At 40.2% G+C, this 23,126-nt stretch overlaps 1 protein-coding gene across 1 annotated transcript in view; it reads left to right on the top strand.

The window, feature by feature from the left end:
• The window catches only part of tox3 (TOX high mobility group box family member 3), a 50,356-nt gene extending 27,889 nt beyond the window's left edge, over nt 1-22,467 (top strand). Inside the window, exons 2-7 of the mRNA XM_077519712.1 lie at nt 3,035-3,097; nt 9,229-9,480; nt 18,241-18,504; nt 18,605-18,835; nt 19,776-19,856; nt 19,933-22,467. Coding sequence (XP_077375838.1) covers nt 3,035-3,097; nt 9,229-9,480; nt 18,241-18,504; nt 18,605-18,835; nt 19,776-19,856; nt 19,933-20,691 — 1,650 coding nt within the window. The 3' untranslated portion in view covers nt 20,692-22,467. The remainder of the gene's footprint in view (nt 1-3,034; nt 3,098-9,228; nt 9,481-18,240; nt 18,505-18,604; nt 18,836-19,775; nt 19,857-19,932) is intronic.
• Nucleotides 22,468-23,126: the final 659 nt, after the last annotated feature.

Genomic DNA, 23,126 nt, shown 5'->3' with positions numbered 1-23,126 from the left:
ACAGAAGATTTTTTTTATTTTTTTTTGACAGAACCGACGGCATGATTTTGCTACAATTGTGTACTTTTGCACAACAATGCATTGTCCCATAATTACAGTACATAATTATTGCGATTATACTCTTGTCACTCCGGCATTGTAGAAAAGATGTCCCGTTATGACCAGGACAGTCCTGTTGTTGAGCCTTAGGTCCCGTGTCCTGGCGGATTTCGCCCACCTGTTTTGTCCCGATACTACGCAGGTCCTGTTACGGTGTCCCGTTTTTTTTGCCATTTGTATGTCAGTCACATAGTCGTCATAGTGATTTACATGATAAACCCATTAAAAGGAAATTTAACTGGTAAAGTATTTTCTATTTACTTCCAAATTCACGATTGCATTCTCATTCACATCCACATCTAATCAGTAGCTGGATGGAATTCCGTTTCAGGAAGTGACTGAACTAGAACTACTTTTTGCTTTCACATCTAAGAGTCATGGGAAATGTAGTCCTACTAACCATTGCGGTCGCCAGTCGCTGGTCAGACAACACAAGCTGAGCACAGCCAGCTTCCAATAGCTGTCAGGACCAAGCAAAAAAGGGTGGATAATAACAGTCAACCAAGATAGCATTTAGCATTAGCAATTGATGCGAATAGCGGCCATCTTCCAAGTCTCTCTGACTGTCGTCAAAATGTACGCAAGCAGTGGATGAAGTACGCTGGGTATAGTCAGTGAATTGATTGAGGCAACCTCACAAAATATGCACACTATCTCATTTATTGTCATCCACTTCCTCTCTTTGGGCTAACCCGTTTCTTAAGTCTCCAAAAGTGGTTTGGTACTACTTCTCTCCCACCATCCACTTACAATTTCCACAGTCAGACCAATGTTCTTCCTGTCTAAATAGACGAGGGCATCTCTGAGACTCCAGTTTGCCATCTAAGGAACGGAGAAACACTTTCCAAGATAAGTTCAGCTTTTGGGTTAATTACCAGTTTCGGATGTGCAGCACTCCTGGTTCAATCAGGGTTGAGCAGGACATCTTTAGGTGTGATGGCACCAGAGGCTGTGAACCACCTGCTCCGACAACCACTTCTCGTTGATGCGGAACACTGTTAACATAGCTCCCCCACCCCATCCTCTGCTCACTCTCTCTTTCCCTCCAGGGCACAGACTAATTAATGGATACCATTCCTAGTTGATTAGCCCAAGTCCTTTCGGTAATTACATTCGCATACTAACCGCTCCGAATAAAAGGAGATGGGGAAAAAAAAAACGGGCACAAAAGGCTGGATAATATATGAATGCACTTCATGTATTGGCTCTGATCTTAATTTGTTTCTGCTATTGTTTCGCCGCCACAAAGATAAGACGTTTTATTTCTTCTTCTTCTCATCAACTGGAGTTCCAAGACACACACACAAAAGACTGATGAAACGTAAGAAGTTTAACGAAGAGCCCGCGATTCTTACACCACCCCCCCAACCCAAACCGGGTCTTGCGTGGGTCGGGCCCACTGCACACAGAGATGCATTGTGCTGCCTGACCCAGCTGCTAGCCCGTAATTCTTCATTCTATGTCCTATTGTTCCGACCTTTCACCACGCTTGTGTCCCCAAAGAAAGGAAGTGGCTGCCACTTTTCCAGCAGCCGATACATGGGTCAGGAAGGGGGTTTCAGAGGTTGTGAAAACATATTTCTTTGCAAAGTGTTTGATTTTAGTAGCTTAAACACGCATTGACATTTACAGCCACTGTTACTTTAATGCAACAATTCCCAAACTATAGTGCACGTCCTTTCGGGGGTGCACAAGATTAGAAGTGTAATGGTGGTCCATTAAAAATAATGACACAATATCAGTTCTGTTGTGAAGTGAAGGGCACACCTTAATTGAGTTGTGACAAAAGCTTTCTGTTTTTTTTTTTTTTTTGTTTTTTTTTTTTGTTAGGGTGCAGGAGGGTGCGCCAACTGTTGATGGGGTTGCGTGGCTTGTGCAAGCTTGGGAAAGGCTTGTAGCACCCTATAATATAATAATTTCCTAAAAATGTATTAACGCCTGCAATGAGATAAAATGTGCAGTTAACTCAATCAAAAATATAATAAAACACAAATATGTCATAATTTCTAAATCCTTTTCATGCCCCGTTACTAAACACTAAAACTCTGACGTAACAGTGAACTTAACACGCCTTTGATTGGGCGGGGCTTATTTAGATTAAGGCGGAGCTTACTTTGATTAAGTGTCTGCAGATTTGCTTTAACACTAAATAAATCAACTCTGCCAAATAACACTGACCTGCATTTCAATCAGACTGTGTTAAAAATACACTTTGGGGTTTGAAATCAACTCTGAAACATTTAACACCACAATTTTAACACTGTTTTTTTGTTTTGCTGTGGATGTGTAAAAGTCTTAGATTGAATGAACATGAACATGTTACATTTGTCAAGTTTTACATGATCAGTTTTGAGCATAAAATGTAATAAATCAACATTATTTGTGAAATTGTTACATTAATGGGTTTTATTTCAATTTTGATTCTGTTAAGTGCAAAGTGTATTACATTTTCTGGTGTTATTACAGTCTTGGGGAATTATTACATTATATGGTGCTACAAGGCTGGTCTCATACCAACAGCTATGACTACCAACACTCACATTAACTCGCTCTGATTACCCTGTGTCACACTCCCACCCATATGGATAACACACTCGACCTTATGCTCGCCCACAGGTTGTGTGAAGTTAATAAGCCACTAGTGCATCTTGATACTTGTCTTTGTCATGCAAACACACTTAATTGTCATCCCCGAAAGCGCTGAATAGGCAGTGCGGCGTCTCATTACTTTCCACTTTGAATCAGCCCGGGCCTCTCCGAGTGACACAATCAAAGTGGTGGCGTGGCCTTGTGCAAATGGCAAAAAAAAAAAGGTTAAGACCGGTGTGAAAACATTGTGCTGTGAGTGGCGATCTTGAGTGACAGTTGTCCACTATGAGCAGAGCAGCAAGTTGATGGTGTTTTTTGTTGTTGTTGCTTCTTTTTCCCCTTTCAGTTCCAGAACAACAACTACATGAACATGTCAGAAGCCAACGGCGCCCTGCTGACTGCTAGTGATGTGAGTATACATGACTTGGAGCAAAAAATGTTAATAAATTGAAATACTAAAGTATATTTCAGTTTAAGGATTCGGTGTTCCTGCTCATATATCGCGCAGATAGCTATCTCTCTTTTTGTGTGCTTAATTGCTGTGTTTATGCTAAAGTAACAGTTGTTTAAAGTCCAATCTAATTTGTTCGTGTTCAGAACGAAGTCTTTCCAAAGGAACATCCAAAAAAAATAAGTAAAATTAAATTAAAAAAAAAGTGCTACGACCAAACGAAAACAAATTCTTCAGACACCCATTGAGCTGAACTCTGAGATTTGATGATGGCACTTCAACCTCTATATTTTTGCGTGACTTAAGCCATATTTCTCCTGATTATCATATTCCGACTTTATTTGGAAATTCATTTCTTTTGGTTGTGTGATGAAGTGGCTATAAAATTGAAAAAAAAATGTGTTATTTAAACAAGAAGAAGAAGGAACATATCTTTCCTTCCTTGGTAATCCTTCAGTATCATTTCCATTCAGTTCATTCTTTTCATTGGCCCCATTCCATGAATAATAGAGCTCTTATTCATTTCTTTGTGCCTCATAATTCACCACTTCTAAGCATCAATTCCAATATAATAAGCCCAATATGCCATGAAGCCCTCTCTACTTTCATATGGATGAATTGCTGTTACTGCATTCCGCTCTGTTATTTTTATTGCCTGAAACATTTGTGCCTCGTCGTTTGTCCCAAGACCCAGAGACAACACAGGTAGCTTTGTGCTCACATCTTGCATTCTCTGCTGCTCATGTCCAAGGAGCTGACGTTGATATGATGTGACTGCACTCAGTTAGAGATGCTCTGATATACTGGAAATATGACAATGTACATGCCTGCTTTACTTCTAAAAGACATATTGAAGAAGCTGAAAAGAGTTTTTGCAGATCTTCCCGCTAGGATAAAAAACAGAAATTTTTATGTTTTGAGCCGTCTTTCACACAGAATTCTGGCTTTCTTCCTTATTTCCACTCTACACACTCCCTGTAATTTTGTGTTTATGTCCTAAATGTACATTTTGCGATGGTGACTTGTTTGCTCAAGTACTTGTTTTAACATATTTTGCCAAGAAATACCCTTTTAGACTCAACATTTTTACATCTTTCAGTGTTGAATATTTGGCTTTGCTACTAGGACCCTCTGAAGCAAAAAATAAAAAGTAAAAAAAAATTGCTGGGTTCCGTTGTAAATGGACAATGCAAGCAAGTGACGGATCTTCATTTAGGCCAATTTTGCAGAATATGTGAAACCCTTACAGTGCTCATCAAAAGAGGCGGGAAGTGATTTTGCACATCAGTTTGGTTCCGGTCCGGGTTGCGAACGCGCAACCGAGGGGCAAAAAGTCGGAAGCCCAACTATTTTGACGCAGCCCACATGTCGCAAACCGAACCGGAACCAAACTCATGTGCAAAAACAGTCCCACCTCTTCCGTGGCATATACCCCATAGTCACGGAATGGGATGACAAAGTCAACCCAGCAATTTTCTGAGCTGGAATACAAAACCTTTGTGAAAACAAGGTGTGAAGTTTAATACATGAAAATCACTTCTCCCACGGTGTATGGTTGAAAACAATTGGCCCTGTCCCACAATTTAAAAAAACAAACAAATAAACTAGTATATAATTGCATGGCACAGATAATGTACAGGTTCTATCCCCCTCCATAAGTGAGACCCTAGCCATGAGCACCCAATCGACAACTTCAGGAAAAGGAGATGGGATGGGCTGGAAGGGGGGAATTTGGAAAATGGGGGTCGCTCCTTGAGTTATAGAAAGAAAAAAGAAAAAAACAGCCAAACTCATTTGCACTTTATCAAAAGGAACAACTGTTTCCAGTGTTTGGGCACAGATGGTACTGCTCCTCGCTCAGGAGGACAGAGAACGAGAAAGAGAGAGCGAGATAAAGAGATAGAGGACAAGAAGCATGAAGGCGTCATTGTCAGACTTCGTCAAGCCACTCAAAATTCAATGTACATGTAAAAATAGGAGTTTGCCCATTTGAGACACTGCATTTCTGCAAATATTGGACAAGGTTTTTTATTTGCACAACTGCAGGGGTGAGGCCTTTATTTGTTTCTTATAATTTAAGTCCATTGAAAGTGGAGTTTGAAGAAAAGGAAGACTATTGATCATATAGCTGAGAAATTTACTGGTTACAGTAGCAAGCAATGATTACTTCCTGCTTTGGCAAATTTAGTTTACTGGTAGCACATTGCTTTTTAATGCCGCACTAGCGACTACAACTATGTAACCTATTTGAGAGTTTAGTTGCTGCTGTTTTGCTTTGCAACAGGACACTTAATGTCCTCGTGTAAACGATAGCATCAGAGATAGAAAGGAAGTGTGAAGTGTCCACGGTCCTTTTGTGTCAAAAGCAATTGTGGCAGATGTTCAGTTTACGGGGAATAGAAAAGTGTCATCAACTCTGAGAGACTGTTTAAGTGCTGCTGTTTTGGCTAACAACAGTATTCGAATGGATTTATTATTGAAAGTCTACAGTATATGTGCATGATAAAGGCCTACGATTGGAGGCGTTTGTTTTTCTTCCTGATGGGAAATGGGAGGCGTTTATTTGAGGGGCAGGCTATAAAGCTTTCTATCTCACTGTGATTGGTCGGCAATGTATTACATATATTTCGAGTGATTTTGCATTTGCTGTGCTGTGGCGTTTTGATGGCCGCTGTATCATTTACCTGATGCACTTAGAGGATGAGATAAGATGACCTGCTTGTGCTTACTAAAGCATACATCCTCGCTGGCAAAGAGCTTTGACTGCCTCCCTGGCAGTAAAAGATACAGTCCGGTAAGATTGTCTTCCACTCAGATGTATCACTTTACTTAGCCAATCACATTAGAGACATCTAATGAACTATAAATATGTAGAAATGGACTACAAATTTGAAATAATGTTGATTAGGGCTTTCGGTGGCTGATGTTGTCATTTGAGCAGTTGCACTCTGGCCGTCTGCTGATTTGAAACTGGATCCTTAATCCTGCCTGCCATTGATTCGCAGGCTGGCTACATTCAGTAATTACATGCTGCTGCCTTCAACATGTCTTGGTTATTGCATCTGTGAATCGCATTAGTACATTTATTGAAGGGCTGGGAGTACTGCCTGAAAAGCTTTTTGTTCTCTCTCCCTGAAAGAGCAGCCTGATGGCACTCAGATTAAAAATAAATAAATAAATCCACTGATAACAGTTCAACCTTCTTGTTTTTATATTTGTTTCTGCAACCATTGTTATAATCTCCTTATTGCTTTTCAAACAATGTACATTATGTGGACCAATCAAATTTTGTTCAGAGGAGGGTCAGTGAGGTGTAAAGAAAATGGTAAACAATTTCTAAAGCTGTTATTTTACAAGGTCATAACTGGGAATAAATTTTGCAACAAACAAAACCGTGTGCTAACTTGTCATGCAAGTATATATCTTTTTGCATTCTTAATGCACTGAAAGTAGAAGTAAAGTAACAGTGAGGCAAATTCCTTTATTTTTATTTACAGGTTTTCTTACGAATGACATCTTCCAATATCTAACCCAGCGGTAAATACCTGCAAATCAAAGTGGAACTGTTGGTCTGGTCTTGTATTTATGAACTGTTGGAAGCAGCTAGGATCATTTTTATTACACAATCCAACAAAGATGACTGGAGCCAGGTTGCATGTGGGTCCTTTAAATATGATATTGAAACCTGCTCTTATAGTGCTTTGCATGGTTGAATTTGGGCTGGATATGAAAATGATCCATATATGCACTATAGTGGAGTCTGACTTATCAAGAGGTAAGACTTCCTACCCACAGGATTTTTTTATTTTTATTTTTTTGTTGTCAAACTTGCTCTTTTAGCACAATTCCTGCGCACTGTTTGTTGAATGAGGCCCCGAAGGACTACAAAGTGTCCTATTCCGTGCATGAGCACAAGAGTGCTAATGCTAATGCACATCTCATACCTTGTAATGGCTGCCAATGTTGCCCACTCGTCAACATGAACATGCACTTCCATCCCGTGCCAGCAGTTGTTTTGGCGCTTGCCTCAGCTGAGCCTTCCAGAACCATGTGAATGCATAAACAAAGCGGCCATGAAAAGAAATTAGACTGTATGTTTCTTAATCTTCTATCACAGTTCCCCTCTAAGCTGCTCCTACTGTGGAATTAGCTTGGCTTTATTGGAAATGACTCACGGAGGTGTTAGCGACACTGTGACACCCTGCTCCGTCCAGCGGGGTCTGACACCTCCCCCTCCACAAACAACCCGGCAAGGGTCTTTCCTCATGGACAGGAGACATATTTCAACCCCCCTTGTTCCAAATGAGATCTGACTGCACTGAAGGCCTCTGGTGCATATGCTAATTTGTATCATCATTAACATGCAGTGGAGTTGTCCCAGCAGTGAAACTGGTGCCTGATTCCGTCGCTGCATGTCATCAACTTTCTTGTTGTTCATAAAAAATTAAACCATTGATGATAGATGAGTAGGATTCTGGTCCCATTTAAAAAGGCCTCACCATGGCCAAACTTCTTCCTGTTTGTTGGGCTCCAATTTTTTGTTCTGCCCAAACTTCCATAAATCGTTTTTACTCCTATGACAGTACGAGTGCTTTGTGAATGTGACCAGAGCTTTGTCTTCTGCTCATTGTGCCTCACTTTGCTCTAGATTGCTACATTATATAATAGAGATGAGACCAGGACCACAAGGTCTCCACGCTAGCATACAACTTGACCCAGCTCGGAAGGGGAAGTCAGAAAAGATGAATGAACGCGGCAAGGATGGCGGATCTCGAGAGCTTTCCCCCCGCTTGACATGTGACAGTTTAGTTTATTAGCTTTTGGACACATTTTCATTTTTTCATTCACATGTTGGCATCGCTGGGATTTTTTTTTTTTTGAGTGGACTGGAGCTCATGACAGCGGAGAGCTCGTAGCGAACAGCTCTTACTGGAAGTGTGTAATCTATTCAGCACTCGGGCAGCCGGAGGCTGGCATTTTGACAAATTGGACTTTAGCTCCCTGTGAACTGAAGGTGAACTGGTTCTGTTTTCTGAATGAAAATGGTATTAACTGTTTCTGCCCCTGGATGGTTATGAGTGCTGATTAGTTGCTCTTAGCGGATAATGGATGTCTAGTAGTGGTGCTAATACTGTCCAATATTTTGTCAACAATAATGGAACCACGCAATAATCATATTGGAAGTATTTGTGAAAAAAACACATCTGATACATCACAACATCTATATATAAAGGATGGGCAATAATTAAAACTAGCGATGAAGCAATTATGCAAGAATTGTATTAGTAAGAGTGTGAAAGGAATTTTCCAAGCTTTTTTTTTTTTTTAATTCAAATATATATTTTTTTTATTATTTGGATGAATTCAAATTTGAGACCTTCATGATAATCATAAATGCCTTATTTTGGCTTTCAAGCCAATTATAGTAAGGTTAAGGAATTGATCAAACGGAACAGCCCGGTAAAAGTGATCCCAACTGCTATTGGAATCTCACTTCATATGTAAATATAGGATACATGTTGTAAGATCTTTTTTCTCTTTTGCAAAATCCCCTAAAAGCACCTTTGACGCCATGCCCTTTGGTGTTCGTGTGGTCATTGTGAGCTTATGAATATACTCCAATTGCGCAGAGTGGCTTAACGCAACATTGCATATAAAAACAAGAGCTAAGTGTGTGAACATCCCCATCTCCGAGAAGGCGCGTAAGGAAATTAAGCGTGTCGGAAAGCTTTAATTCCAAAGGCAGAAGGATTAGGCTGTTTGATGAGCAGATTTAAGAGTGCAGGCGAGGCGAACAAAAAAAGAAATACTCCTGACCCAGTGTAATCATCTTTGAAAACGTTTTTTTTTAAAGCCATCTAGTTTGTAACGTGTATTTTCATTGCACTTCAACCCAACATCTTGCATCCCTGAGATTAAGTGCCTTCATCGCACATCCTCTCGCTCTCCTGTGATTGCCACTTTTGATGCCTTCTGGACGTAAATAGCTCCAGTAAATACTACACTTTAGTGCACTTACAGGACAAGTGTATTGCCAGTCCTAAAACTTCAATCTGATCAACCGTTTTCTCTCCTCCTCTTCCTTATAGACCTTTCACACACCCAGTCTGGGAGACGAGGAGTTTGAGATTCCTCCCATCACACCTCCGCCGGAAATGGAGTCCGGCCTCGGCCTGTCGGATGGGGATTCACCTTTCCACACCATGCCGGAGACTCCGACCCAGCAGCGGGGCTCACTGATCCCTCAGTTCCCACCTCAAAGCTTGGATCTGCCCTCCATCACAATCTCGCGCAACATGATGGACCAGGAAGGGATGCCGATCAGCAACGGCCAACCGGCGGTGAGTGAAACTGCCCCTCTACTAATACGGCTCGGCAAGAACAGCACAGTGAAAAAATATTGTTTCAAATAATGTCTTTGGTGCTCTTCTATTCATCAAGCTGCTATGGGAACATGCTAATCTGTTGAGGGAAGTCGCTTCTCAGTTTTTAGACCATTGTTGTGTAATTTTCTCCGACATGAGACAGTCAGTCGCAGAGTGGCGGGCAGGCCTGTTAGATTGTTGTCTCAGGTTGGAGAAAGTTGTTCTTAAATGCCACGGTGGCTAGAAACAGTGAAGAGGAAAAATGGAAATGTCAACTGGATGACTGCTTGTCTATTAGAAACAACCGACAGATTCATTTAGCGGAATACAAGCGAAAGGACAAAGTACGATTGGTCCAGATTATGATGATGTTGACGTGCCGCGAACCATTTTAATGTATTTCCTTGTCGTAAATATCAGGAATGGGTTGAACGGTAGCAGTTTTGCAAACAAAACAACCCATTTTGCAATTATTTGCAACATGTAACTTTGCAAAATATGCGGTTGTTTGATTAACGATTTTTGGTGTGCTTGATAAATGAAAGTAAATTTTAAAAAGAAAATTCAAAGTGGCACTTGCATCTTTTGATTTTTCTGTATTTCGGCCAACTAAAATGAAGCATTTTTGGAAGAAAAAGGTAATAAAAACTAACAAACTTGCTCTATAAACTATTTACAACTACCGTAACAGAACATAAATCCCGAAATAAGATCCATATCTGGCTCTTTAGTTATTGTCACACTTTCCCTTGTTGCTGATAAACTCCTGTGGTGACACCACTAAAAAACTAACTACATAAACACATTAAATGCCAAAGTCCTCAACATTTGACAAAGTATTGTTTAACTTTTGAGTCATATTTTTCCAGGTTCCGCTGCATTTATTTACATTCCATAAGGGAAGAAGGGCTATAAACTCTTAACAGCTCCTTTTCCCTGCCTCCGTGCTCCAGGGCCCGCAAGATAATTGCCGCTTTTTTAAAACATCCCGTACAGTAAGTGAGGGCCCCACAAGGCTTGTGCCTAAAGAATTTTCATTTCACGGTCAGTTAAGCTCGGTACATCTGGAGGAACCTTGACACAATTACATTCCGGACCGTTCTCACGACTTGCTGGAGGATTAGATTTTGATTCCCCGGCATTTATTCCTCCTTTAAGACCATTTGCATGGCTCATGTGTCTGATTGGACTCTTATTTCAAAGCTGAGAAAGTAGGTTGCTGCTCGTTATCGGCCATCGCACATTCTGCCGCGGGTGGAGAAAAAAAAATGGCGATGGTCCTTCATTTTCTCCTGAAATGGGATTGATTCCCCAAAAGCCTCGCCACAATGGGTATCGTCACTCCTTCCACCTGCTTTTTTTTGTCTGTTATCTCCAAGAGGGAACTTTTCAAACGAGATAAGTACTGTTCTCAGGTTGCAGACAGTGATTTACGAGGGCCTGAGAGGGGTGTTTTGTCATTGTTGTCAGCACGCTGATAAAGGAATGACAAGCTTATGTACATGATTACAAGCTCGCTTCTTTGTTATGGCTGCAGGGGCACTCAGATAAACAGCACAATATTGCAATTACATTTTTCATTTGTCTTGTTGGCTTCCTGCTTGCTTTTGTCCAGACATCATGCAAAATTGCTCCACCTGTGCCTTTCACACAAAACCCAGAAAAGGTGGTATCGTACTAGTACAACTTTGTGCGCTTTCACGCAGCGACATGACATTTCATAGTCAGTCAATTAGTTGACATTATCACATGTTGCTGCTGTGACGTTTAACTCTTTTACTGCCACGTTATCAGAAAAACAACCCTTACAGTGCCAGCCGATTTTGAGCATTTCAACTCAGGCAAAGAGAATATTGTGTTCTTTTACTATATATACAGCATTGCTATCACATGAAAGATCGCATTCCATTCTTTCTTTAGGAAAAAAAAGTATGTTTTACCGTATTCCGTTCTTTAGTAATCACCATTTGAAAATAGGTCATTTGAGTGACATTGAGCAAAAATTGAAAAGATAAGGAGAAAAGCTTTTTGTGGAAAAAATACATTTTCTCCACAAGAGTGACTTTGACATTAATATTTTTTGTCTTGTGACGATCTGTGAATTAGGTTTAATGTGGACAAAGGCTTTGATCATTCACATCATCCTTGAAAACGTTCGATTTCATTCGATTTCATCAGATTTGACATGTTTCATTGTAATTCCATACACTGGCAGCCCATTTAAAAGAGATACAACGCTGCCATCTGCTGGCCTTAGTTAGTGGGTGTTTTTGATTCCACAACCCATTGACCAGGCAGCGTTGCACTTAGATGTTGACGTAGTTGACGTCATTTAACATTTATGGCGGCATACATTGTGATTTTGCTAATTATTATTAAACGTTTCTTGCGGTCAAAGAGTTAACAATTGCTGAGTTTTACGTTGTGTTTACACAGAACAGTGACAGCAATAAAAGCCAAAAGTCAACTTTTAAACGCAATGTGATGACACAAATACATCCGATGCTTCTTTTAAAAACAAAAGAGCAGGGTTGACTTTGTCTCCCATTTTGTGTCAGTGCTGTATACAGAACAGTGACATGGTAAAAAGAGGAGGGACAATACCAGCTTTTAGAGAAGGTCTGAAAAGGGCTTCTGATTCTTATTCTGAGGACGGAGTCACTTTGTGTTACGGACAAACTGAATATTCGCAGTTGAATATTTTGCAGACAAATCCAGTCACTGTCCATCTTTATTTCATATGAAGCCTAGCTATGCCTAAATACCAAACAAGGGTGTGAAGGCAAATACCCCTATTCCATATTGGTGCAGTTTATACACATCAGTCAAAGGGGGGAAAAAAGTTGTTGAAATACTTGCTGTTACATTAAGTGTCATAAAGAACTAATATGAAAGCTAGCCTTTGAATATACCTGGCCTGATTTGCAAGATTTTCTATCGCATTGCCAAGTGTTCTTCTAATTCCTCATTCCTCATGCACAGCGTAGATCTTGCAAGTTGTTCACCTTGTTAGGGGCACTGCAACACCTGAATGCAAAGTCATTATTTATTTAATCTGCTCTCCTAACAAGCTCCAAACTCTCGTTTTTTGTTTTCTACTTTGCCTAGTTTGCGCTCAAACCCAATCGTACCGCAGGGTACAGCTTGCCAACGTTGCTGTATTCACAATTTCTGCCCCCCAATCTCCTTAGCTGCACAGCGAGAGTCCCTCAGTTTCCAAAGAACACCTGGTGCCTTCGCCGTGTCTTGACATGTGCAAGGACACGGAGAAAATTGCCTCAGTCTGTCCTTTTGTGATTGGATTACAAACATGCAGTAGTTGTCCTGTAATGCAATCTCTGTTTACCACTGTCATGTCCATCCAGCCGTCCATGTTTTATACCGATTATCCTGTTCAGGGGCACAGGACAATTGGAATTTGGTGTCAGAAGCGGGGATACATCCTGGTCTGATCACCTGTCAAGATAGAGTATTAATCCAAGGCATTGAATAGGTCCTGTAACGTTAGCATCGATGCTAACCGGGTGTGTAACAAAAACAGGTTTTAACCGGAAAATTGTTTTTTCATTTAAAAGATGTGAATCACTTCGAACCGAATGAATCATTACACTTGAAATATATCGGGATACATATCGAATTGTCTTTGACTTGAGAGATATATCTTAGAAGGAAATGGCATATTTACATTCATTCCTTCGTTTTTTTTGTTGTTGTTTTTTTTGTTTTTTTATACCAGTAATGCCAAAATAATGTTTTTCAGCATGTTGTTTTGGTGATTTGATGCCTTGCAAACAACATAATAACATTGCTATTGTATTCACCAGTCAAACGTGAGCATTGTAGCAGAAAGCATCTCATCATCCTAGCATGAAGCTCTGACATGAGCCGTACATCAATTTAAAAGAGTGGATTTTTTTCTTCTCCTTCTTCTTTGGTTGCCTTGACGGAGAGCCTGTATGACATGTGGGCTCGGTCAGCAATGATAGATAATCGCACGGCCGAGCAATACTTGTAATGAAGTCTCTGTCTCTGACCTTCTGTGTGATTGATTCTGTGATTTACCACAAAATCACAATAAAATGTTTAAATGCCCATAATGCATCTGGAAGATTAGGGGGAATAGGTAGTTGGCGGGTGTAATTCAGGGGAATGGCGTTCATACAGAAAAGCAATACGGAAAATAGGCTGAAAAGAATTGCTTTTACAGGCAGCCTGGAGTGGCTTCTAATGATACTCCAAAAGACCGGAATATGCCAGGTCTTCCTTTTCCATGTTGTGGCTGGTGACAATGGAAAAAAAAGGCACAAAAAAAAGTAAACTTTGATACTAGCTCAGATGGTGGATTTGCCGGGTTGACTTTGTTCCTCCCATTTTGTTTTGGTGCTGTTATACATAAAAATAAATATATCCACCTGGCTTCTGATACGAACTTAGAAGCGTAAAACCACAACATTTTGTTGAAGGCTTTTACTGGCTGCGTTAAAGGGGCTTCTGACCCTAATTCAGAAGGTGTAAAAAAAAACTGCCATCTCAATTTTATTACTCCACTTCCATTTTGGTTTGCACATTACAGTGCCACAGATAAAATGTAAAAAAAAAAAAAATCAGGCAGAGTCAAAAGGGTTTCTGATATGACCGCAAAAGGCAGAAAATTGCCGGGTCAAACGTGTTCCCCCAATTTGTGTTGTCAGTACAGAACAGTGAAAAAAATGTTCCTTCTGGGGAATATCAGATGACCCTGTTGTAATATCAGTTTTTACAAGCAGTCTGAAATGGGCTTCTGGTTTTACCTCCAAGGCCGGGAAAATACCAGGTCAACTTTTTTCGTTTTGCTACCCTGTATATAGAAAAGAGACTTTGGAAAATGGTGCAAAATGCCAGCTTATAAAGACAACGTGAAAGGGGCTCCTGATATATTCTCCAAATAGGGAAAATCGCCATGCTGACTTGTCCAGACTTTTTGTTTCAGTACCCAAAAAAAAAAAGGGCTGAAAATGCCGGCACTTAGAGGAAGTGCAAAAGCGACTTCTGAAACTTGTTTTTACTTCATCCTCCGAGGCAGTATCGCTGACATTTATACAGTTATTCACGCAATAATAATTCATTATGTTTGATGGTTACATCATATTTTTTTAAATAAATGTAGTCTGCCCCCGGAGGACTGAAATGGCCCCACCCCTGCCTATACCAGTAGTCACAATTGTATTTTTCTCATTTGGCTTAAGCAGTTTCTGAAAATGGAAGGGGAGGGTGGTGTGTGCGTGTATGTGTGCGTGTGTTTTAAAAATAAAAATGATGTCGCCATTTAGAAGCCCAGTAAAGGAATATGTGCTGGGCGCTGATAAACTATCTTTAATAGGACTGACCTTTCATGCTGGCTAAAGTTACTGGGGGATTCATCCACCCATAATTACCATATAGATGATTTTTAGCCCTCTGCTGCCACAGAACGTTTCCAAGAGCTCTGCCCATTGATTGAATGGAAATTGAACTTGTTAACATTCTTTTCAGTGCTCTTACAGCTTAGCGCACGCGGCCACTGTTCATAAACTCTCCATCAATTCTGATTTTCCATTTTATTTTTGTGATATCTTTGTCGAAAGCATATCGCTCGAGTGTCATCCAAACCCAGAAAGATGGCTTTCATTTTATTGCTTTCTCCCTGCAAAAGAAATGCACCCAATAAGCAATTTTTCTTCTCCTTTTCTCCAACATTACATGAGGAATATTACAAAGTGAATGAACATTTATTGATTACAGACATTGCAGTTTGTTTGGTTGCTGAGCGCCGGAGATAAGGACTTATTTGTAGATTTACGCCGACTATCAAAACATCTTGTCGAGAGTACTGACAATACCGCAATCAAAATGCAAACGAGAGACGGTGAGCGCCGTGCGCCGGCACCGATCCATTCATGCGCACTCAAGGCGACTGCGAGCCAAGATGATTCGTTAGCCGTTATCGTTATGTGACGATTCCAGCACTCTGGCACAAAGTTAGTACATCTGTTTCAATTTGCTGTCATTTCAAGACACTTTTTTCCCCAATAGTAATCCGTTGTAATAGAATGTATCTGTTCCAAATGGACGGATGGATTGGATGTTCCAGAGCCAAACAGATTAACTTTTCATTATACGCCTCAAAAGTAAAAAGTGAAATAATTGGGAGTTTTATGAAAATTTTCTGGAAAGTTCTTGTCTCAAAGTAAGTTGATACAAGTGATTTGCCATTCATCTTGGTAGTTATGTTCCAACCATTATAGTTGAAAATATACAATACACTCAATTGGGTTAAATGTAACTCAATTTGGGTAAAAATAAATAAATAAATAAATAAATAAATAAAAATACTACTTGGGCCATTTTGATCCTGAAAATGGGTCATTTTGTTCAAATCCACAAACAAATTGGGTCATTTAAAAAAAAAAAAAAAAAAAAAAAAATGAAAGTTGGGTCAATTGACCCAAGTAGCGGGTTATTTTTGACCCAACTTTTTTTTCAGAATGTTTGGACAGAAACACATTAAAAAATGTTTTATAGTTTAAGCTAAAGCCTTATAGTGTAATACTACTCACACTCACTTTCATCACTTTGAAATGTATTTAACCAATTAAGGCCTTAAAGCACCTTGCAATGGAGGCGTCCATAAGGTTTTTTTTTTCCTGTAATAGTAACACCAACAAGGTTTGATGACAGCCCTAGAAAAGGCAATAGTGCAGTCCAGCGAGCCATCATTTACTGTACATTATAAAGTCCAGTAATGTCTATGTATTGCCTTTTTTTTTTTTTCTAAAATTGGTTAATTGAAATGTTGTAATTCACGTTTTATCTGTTTCTGTTAAATACTTCATTTGTTCAATTATTGTAAATAAATATTAGTGTAATCAACTATTTTACATGTTTTATTGAACAGTCCGTTAACTAAGTATAATTTTACTAATTATAATTCTTACAATTAAAAACGATTGAAATTTTGTATTGGTCAAATTACCTATTTTATTTAAATAACTTTTTTATTAACCAGATTCACCAAAGTTTACCAACTCTGATTGAAGGTTGTTTGACTTTCAATGTTCCACTGTACTGGTTAGCGTTTAAAAGGAAAAACTCAATGTTTAAGGAGCATTTTGAGCTAATCAGCATATTCCAAACAAACGGCGCAATGGCCCATTGCCCGACCTGCATCATTGCCATACAGATGGCCGCGACTAATGAGCTCAGCATGCGTCTTTTTACGGCGCAAACGGCAACCCGTCATGTTTTCAGTAATGACAAAAGCACTTGGAAGCGAGGTGGCTATGCAAATATGCTCACAAGCTTGTGTGTGTATTTTTTTTTTATTATTATTTGGGAGAAAACAAAACCTGTTTTTCACAGCATCTTCCTGTCACATAAATAGACACCTTCCATCACTCCAGAGATTGTATTCATGATAAGGGAGAAGTGACAACAATATGTTGTATCCTTAAAAGGTGTTACAATATTTCTGCAAGATGGGCGAGTTCAATAAAGCCTCATGTGTTGCTTTATGATGTGTTGATTTCAGTGGAAATTGAGTTTGTGCCGCTGAATACCAGATGGACTCAGCCAGAGGGAACAAATCACCTTCTTGTGTTGCGCACACATCTCCTCCTCTGTTCCATGTCATCTCTCTGATCTGGCAGCCCTTAGAGACGGCTGTTGGTTTCAACCTAGCTGCAATCAATGCTAACCTGTGCAAACATGCACCTTGCGTAAAGCACTTTAAACATGGTGTTCCTTCTCAAAGACTCTTTCAAGACCCAATTGTTAGTCTCAAAGACTCTTCAGGCATCTGTAGTTACTTCTTAAAGACTGAAGACCCAGTTCTGCCATTTTAAAACTTAAAATCTTCTAAGATCCTGTTGTTCTTTCTCAAATACTTTCTCAAATATTTTCTCACTTTCCACATGGTTCTTCTCAAAGACTTCTTCAAGAAACACGGTTCTTCTCAGACTGTCAAGAGCAGGTTGCTCATTCTTAAGGGCAGTTAGTTTGTTGGTTATCAAAAACATTCTTTCAAGAGCACCATATTCCATAAAACTCTTAAGAACCAGTTATGCCTTCTCAAATTCTTTCAAGAACTTATTGTTCAGTCTGAAAGAAGAATTGTTGCCTCCACAACACTTTTTTTCAGGGACCAAATGTTCTTCCTTAAAGATTGTCAGGAACTAAAATTTTTCTCTAGTGGATTTCTTCCAGATTCAAATTGTCTTTGTGGAAGACCCTGTCAAGACCCAATTGTTTGTTTCCAAAGACTTTTAGCAACTAAAAGTTCCTTCCATAAGACCTATTTAGAAATGCTCACTTGTTTGTTTTTCCAAGAACATAATACCCAAACACTATTTTCTGAACCAAATATTCCTCCTCAAAGATCCTCCAAAAGCTAATTGTTTCTTTAGGGGGACTCTTAAAAGAAACACTTATACTTCTAGAAGATCGTTTTAGAAAATTTGTGAAACTTTTGTTTGTTCATTTTGAAATAATTATTCACAAACCATACGATTCAGCCTTAAACAGTGGTCTACTTCCTCATTTAAAAGCTTGACATTATGGCACTACCACATAACAGTCCACCATCCATGACTCCATTTCCTCTCTTGAACAGAGATACAAACACTTGCGCTGCATGTACGGCGACGTAACATGAAAAAAGTGGATCAAGACTGCATTACCATATTAACAATACCCCCGTCTCCTTTGGTATCACTTTCGCAGAATGTTGGACCGGCCCATATCCGCCAGTACGCAGCTAACCCAGCCATGCTGATGAAATCCATCGCTAACATAAGCGGCCCCAACGGGATGATCTCACGGCATCAACTGACCACCATCAACCAGTCTCATCTTAACACGCAACTCAACCTGAACATGGGCGGACCCAACATTGCCCACACTTCGCCATCGCCACCAGCCAGCAAGTCCGCCACACCATCTCCCTCCAGCTCCATCAATGAAGATGAACAAGAAGACGGCAACAGGGTAAGGAAGTAGTCAGATGTCTGCTAAAAAGCTTGAATCTTCAGACATTTCTGTAAATATGTAAATGAATCTGAGTGAGCTCTATCCTCCATCATCACAGGTTGTCGGCGAAAAGCGACCGGCACCTATCGATCCCACGAAGAAGCCCAAGACACCCAAAAAGAAGAAGAAGAAGGATCCCAACGAGCCACAGAAGCCGGTGTCAGCATATGCCCTGTTCTTCCGAGACACGCAGGCTGCTATCAAGGGTCAGAACCCCAACGCCACCTTTGGCGAAGTGTCCAAGATCGTGGCATCCATGTGGGACGGTCTTGGGGAGGAGCAGAAACAGGTACGTCCATCACATGAAGTGTTGTTATTGACAGGGAAAACGATGATCTTGCTCAATATTTCAGAACTATAGAATGCAACGTCCAACATTAAAATCATTTGTAGGGTTGTCCATCCTTCCTTCCATGCTTGGCTGTTTATAGACTTAGTACTCTTTATGACAGAATTTTAAAAACCTACTTGGCCTCCTTTTCCCCTCTAAAAGACTCTTTCAAGTAGTAGTTGTTCCTTCTCAAAGACCTTTAAAGAACCTGCTGTTCCTAAAGACATCTTTGACTAAACAAATGTTCCCTAGCAAATACTCTTTCAAGTACCAGTTAAAACTCTTTCAAGTATTAGTTGATCCTTTTCAAACTCTTTGAATAGGCAGTTGTTCCTAACGAGATATTTGAAGAAACAAATGTTCACCAGTAAATACTGTTTCAAAAACCAGTTAAGACTCTTTCAAGAAGTAGTTGATCCATCTCAAAGATCTTTGAAGAACCAGGTGTTTCTTAGGGGATCTTTGACGAAACAAACGTTCCCCAGCAAATACTCTTTCAAGAACCAGTTAAGACTCTTTTAAGTAGTTGGTCCTTCTCAAAGTATTTGAAGAACCAATTGTTCCTATGAGATCTTTGAAGAAACAAATGTTCCCCAGCAAATACTCTTTTAAGAACCAGTTATTCCTTCTCTTCTTCCTTTGAAGAACCTTTTTTTCTTCCTCTCTTGCTCGCTAATAGTTCACGCCCAATCGTATGTGACTGCAAACTACATTAAATTATAGCTGAGAAGTGTCTTTAGCTCCAGAAGAAGGAGCTTTTTCGAATTGATGGCACAGGTTGTACATTCTCGATCCTTCTCAGAATAATTAATGACTGTAGTGCTTGGTGGAAATGGAGTTTTAGCGTATGTCTTACGTCTGTCGTGTTTGTTCATTGATCTCTGTTTTGTTATTGCAGGTGTACAAAAGCAAAACAGAGGCTGCCAAGAAAGAGTACTTGAAGGCCTTGGCTGCATACCGTGCTAGTCTGGTCTCCAAGGTGAGATATTTCTCTCTTTATCCTGAATGTCATTGCATTGTGAAACCTCAGTTTTGATTGTTTTTCTTGGGTCCAGGCTGCGGCGGAATCCGCAGAGGCGCAGACGATCCGGTCTGTGCAGCAGACCTTGGCCTCCACCAGCCTCTCTCCGGGCCTGGTACTCCCCTCGCCCCTCAATCAGCACCCCTCCATGCCCTTAGCCTCCCAGGCCCTTCAGCAAGCCCTGCCCCGAGCCATCGCCCCCAAGCCTCTGCAGATGAGACTCGGGGGCAGTCAAATCGTCACCTCGGTCACAGTTTCCCACCAGAACATGTCCCCGGCGATGCCGCAAATGCTGGGCCAGATGGGCTCCGGCGGAACCATGGCGCATTCCACAGCCGTGTCACAGATGAGCCCGCCCATGCAGGTTCAGCAGCAGCATACCATGCAGCAGCAAATGCAGCAGCACCTCCAGCACCACCAGATGCAGCAGCAGCAGATGCACCACCAGCAGATCCAACAGCAGATGCAGCATCAGCACTTCCAGCACCACCTCCAGCAGCAGCTCCAACAGCACCACATCCACCAACAACAACAGCAGCAGCAGCAGCAGCACTTGCAGATGCAGCACATGCAAATGCAGCAGCAAATGCATCAGCAGCAAATCCAACATCTCCAACAACACCAGTCTCAGTGTTCCCCGCCGCATCATTCACCCGGCACTCCCCATTCTGTGGGGTCCGCCTCGCTTGGCAGCCCCCAGCCGGCCCCCCAGCAGCAGAACCCCCCGCCGCCGCAACACCCCTCCCAAATCCAGGCCCACGCCCAGGTCCTTTCCCAAGTCAGCATTTTCTGAGCCAAAATCCTCCAAGGACATTAGAAATAAAAGCATCAATCCCGGTTGATTTTCAGCGTTGCACTTAACAAGTGTGTCACAATTTAGAATGTTATACCAAGAAGAACTGGTGTCCCTTGTTATAGACGGATCTGCACTCGCGTGGAAATGTGAGGCCAAAAAAGGGGAGAGGGGTTGATGGGGTTTCGTCCAAGCGTGGACGGCGTTTACAGACACTCCCTAACTTACGAACAAGTTACGTTCCAGAGGACTCTTCATTTCTCGAATGGTTCATATGTCGTTGTTTTGTCATTTTTCAACTGTTACTGCGTATTTCTTAGGTTACCTTGTTCGTCACAAACAGTCAATACTAATACAAATTTGAATAACATATACCTTGACTTTGATATTTGTTGTCAACTTCATACTCTTTGTCATCCAATGTTTAGTCAGTCAGGGTTTCTTCAATGTGGGGTTCTTTAACATCTGAAAGGGCTTTTGAGGTAAAAGGCAGCGATCTGAAGAAATTATCTTACAGTCCTTCAGTCCCAATGAAACCTTTGAGAATCTCTCAATGTTGGGGTCCTCATTCTAAAAAAACAAAACAAAACGGAGACCCCTTTCTGTAAGACAAAATGTCATTTTTGTTTCAAACTCCTTGGATGGAACAAGTCCCTCTTCTTCTTGCTCTTAGTTTCACTGTATATCTTCCAGTAGATCTAAGTGCTCAGCACACTGAGGGGCACACAAATTGAAATTCTGATTTGTGAAACTATTGTTTCTTTTTTTTTTAACTAATATGGAAATATTCATGTCTAAAATATATCCTAAGGTTGATGTTCGTAAGTTGGGGGGGAAATCGGTACTCGTTCGTTTGTGGCGTCTTTCAGCTGTCAATGTGTACGCCATGCGTCTGTCACTGTTTTTTATTTAACGCTAAAGCTTTATTTATAAAGGCCAGAGGCGACGACAAATGGACAAACAGGAGAGACAGAGAGACTCATATAAAGCCTGGACTCTGACTGGACTGGGCCCAGAATGGGGAAGGACATTTAAAGACCCGAAAGATTGTTTTTATGTCACCATGTCGTCCAAGTGTAGCTGTTATCTGCTGTATGTGTTTTTTGTAGGGGCGGGGCTAAATCCACTCCCTTAAAATCCAATCCTCCTTTATTACTTTTCACGTCAGTTGTTTAAACAATTAAATGATGTCTTTTATTTTTGTCTAACAAAAAAAGGGGATATTTTATAATCCATTTCTCAAGGTGGACACTTTGGAGGAGGTGATGTATTTTTTACTGGGGGAAAAAAAATAAATAAAAAAAATAAATAAATAATACAAATAAAGCAGAGCCAGTCTGCTGATGCACTGCCAAAGCCAACTGAAAATTAATTGTGAAAACAAAAACAAAAAAATTAAAAAGGCATTGGAGGTATTTTTGCCAGTTGTACAGTAAACCCTAAAGTAAGTTACAAACACGAAAAAGAAATGTAAATTTTTCATATCACTTGTAAAGTTTTAATATGTGAGGCTTTAATGAAAACATTGTTGAAATGACCTGTGGATTGCTATATCACATGATGCATTTTCTGCTCTTTTTTTTCTATTTTTTTTATGAGTTACAATAGCAACAATCAGTTTTCCTTTCTACCTTCGCTTTGCCATACAAGTAGACAAGTCATCAACGCATCCAGAGACATTCCATAACATCTAATATGACAGTAGCCATATTTTTTTTTTTTTGTATGAAGTATTATATATTTGTGTGTGTTCAGAATTAAACTATCAATCGCAAATATTTATTTGACGGAATCCCTTTTGTTTCAGGAGTTATTATGCCTTTTATCTTATTGTTAGCTACTGAAATAAACACACTGATGAAAGTGAACAAATGGTGTTTGTTTGACCCAATTTCGAATATTTGCGATAAATGGCCAAAATGGGGAAACATTCCGATTGAAACACTCTTTTGCACATGGTAATCGGCAATTAGGGTGATTTTATTAGTTCCTTTCTTCCTACTACCCCCCATCCTTCAATGCCAACACACATAACTACTACAAAAATAACAATTTCATACATAACTTGGTTTTAAAGTCATGGTTTGGTCCATATTGGGTAGAGTAATATAACATAATTGACAAAACAAGGTTGCATATATTATTATGAATTGAATATAACCTTATACAGTATTTTCATTTTAGGAAAGTTAAATATCAATGTACTGTAGAATAATCAGATTATTATTCAAGTGTATTTGAATATGTTTAAATGCATACACAGAACCTGTAGTCTTTGAGGCAGTTAGCACTAACCACTAGTGTACAGTGCTGTCCTACTCTGCTTCTGTCAAACTCTCTGATTTTGTTAATATTTCAGTCACATTTGTGGGCATCATTTGTGTTTGATCCTGGACAAGGTCAGCATGTAACTGCTACTTGTCTTCATCATAATA

The sequence above is a fragment of the Festucalex cinctus genome, chromosome 4, assembly GCF_051991245.1.
Source record: "Festucalex cinctus isolate MCC-2025b chromosome 4, RoL_Fcin_1.0, whole genome shotgun sequence".
Taxonomy (NCBI): domain Eukaryota; kingdom Metazoa; phylum Chordata; class Actinopteri; order Syngnathiformes; family Syngnathidae; genus Festucalex; species Festucalex cinctus.
The sequence above is the reverse complement of the archived record's forward strand: the minus strand, read 5'-3'. Positions and strand labels throughout refer to the sequence as shown.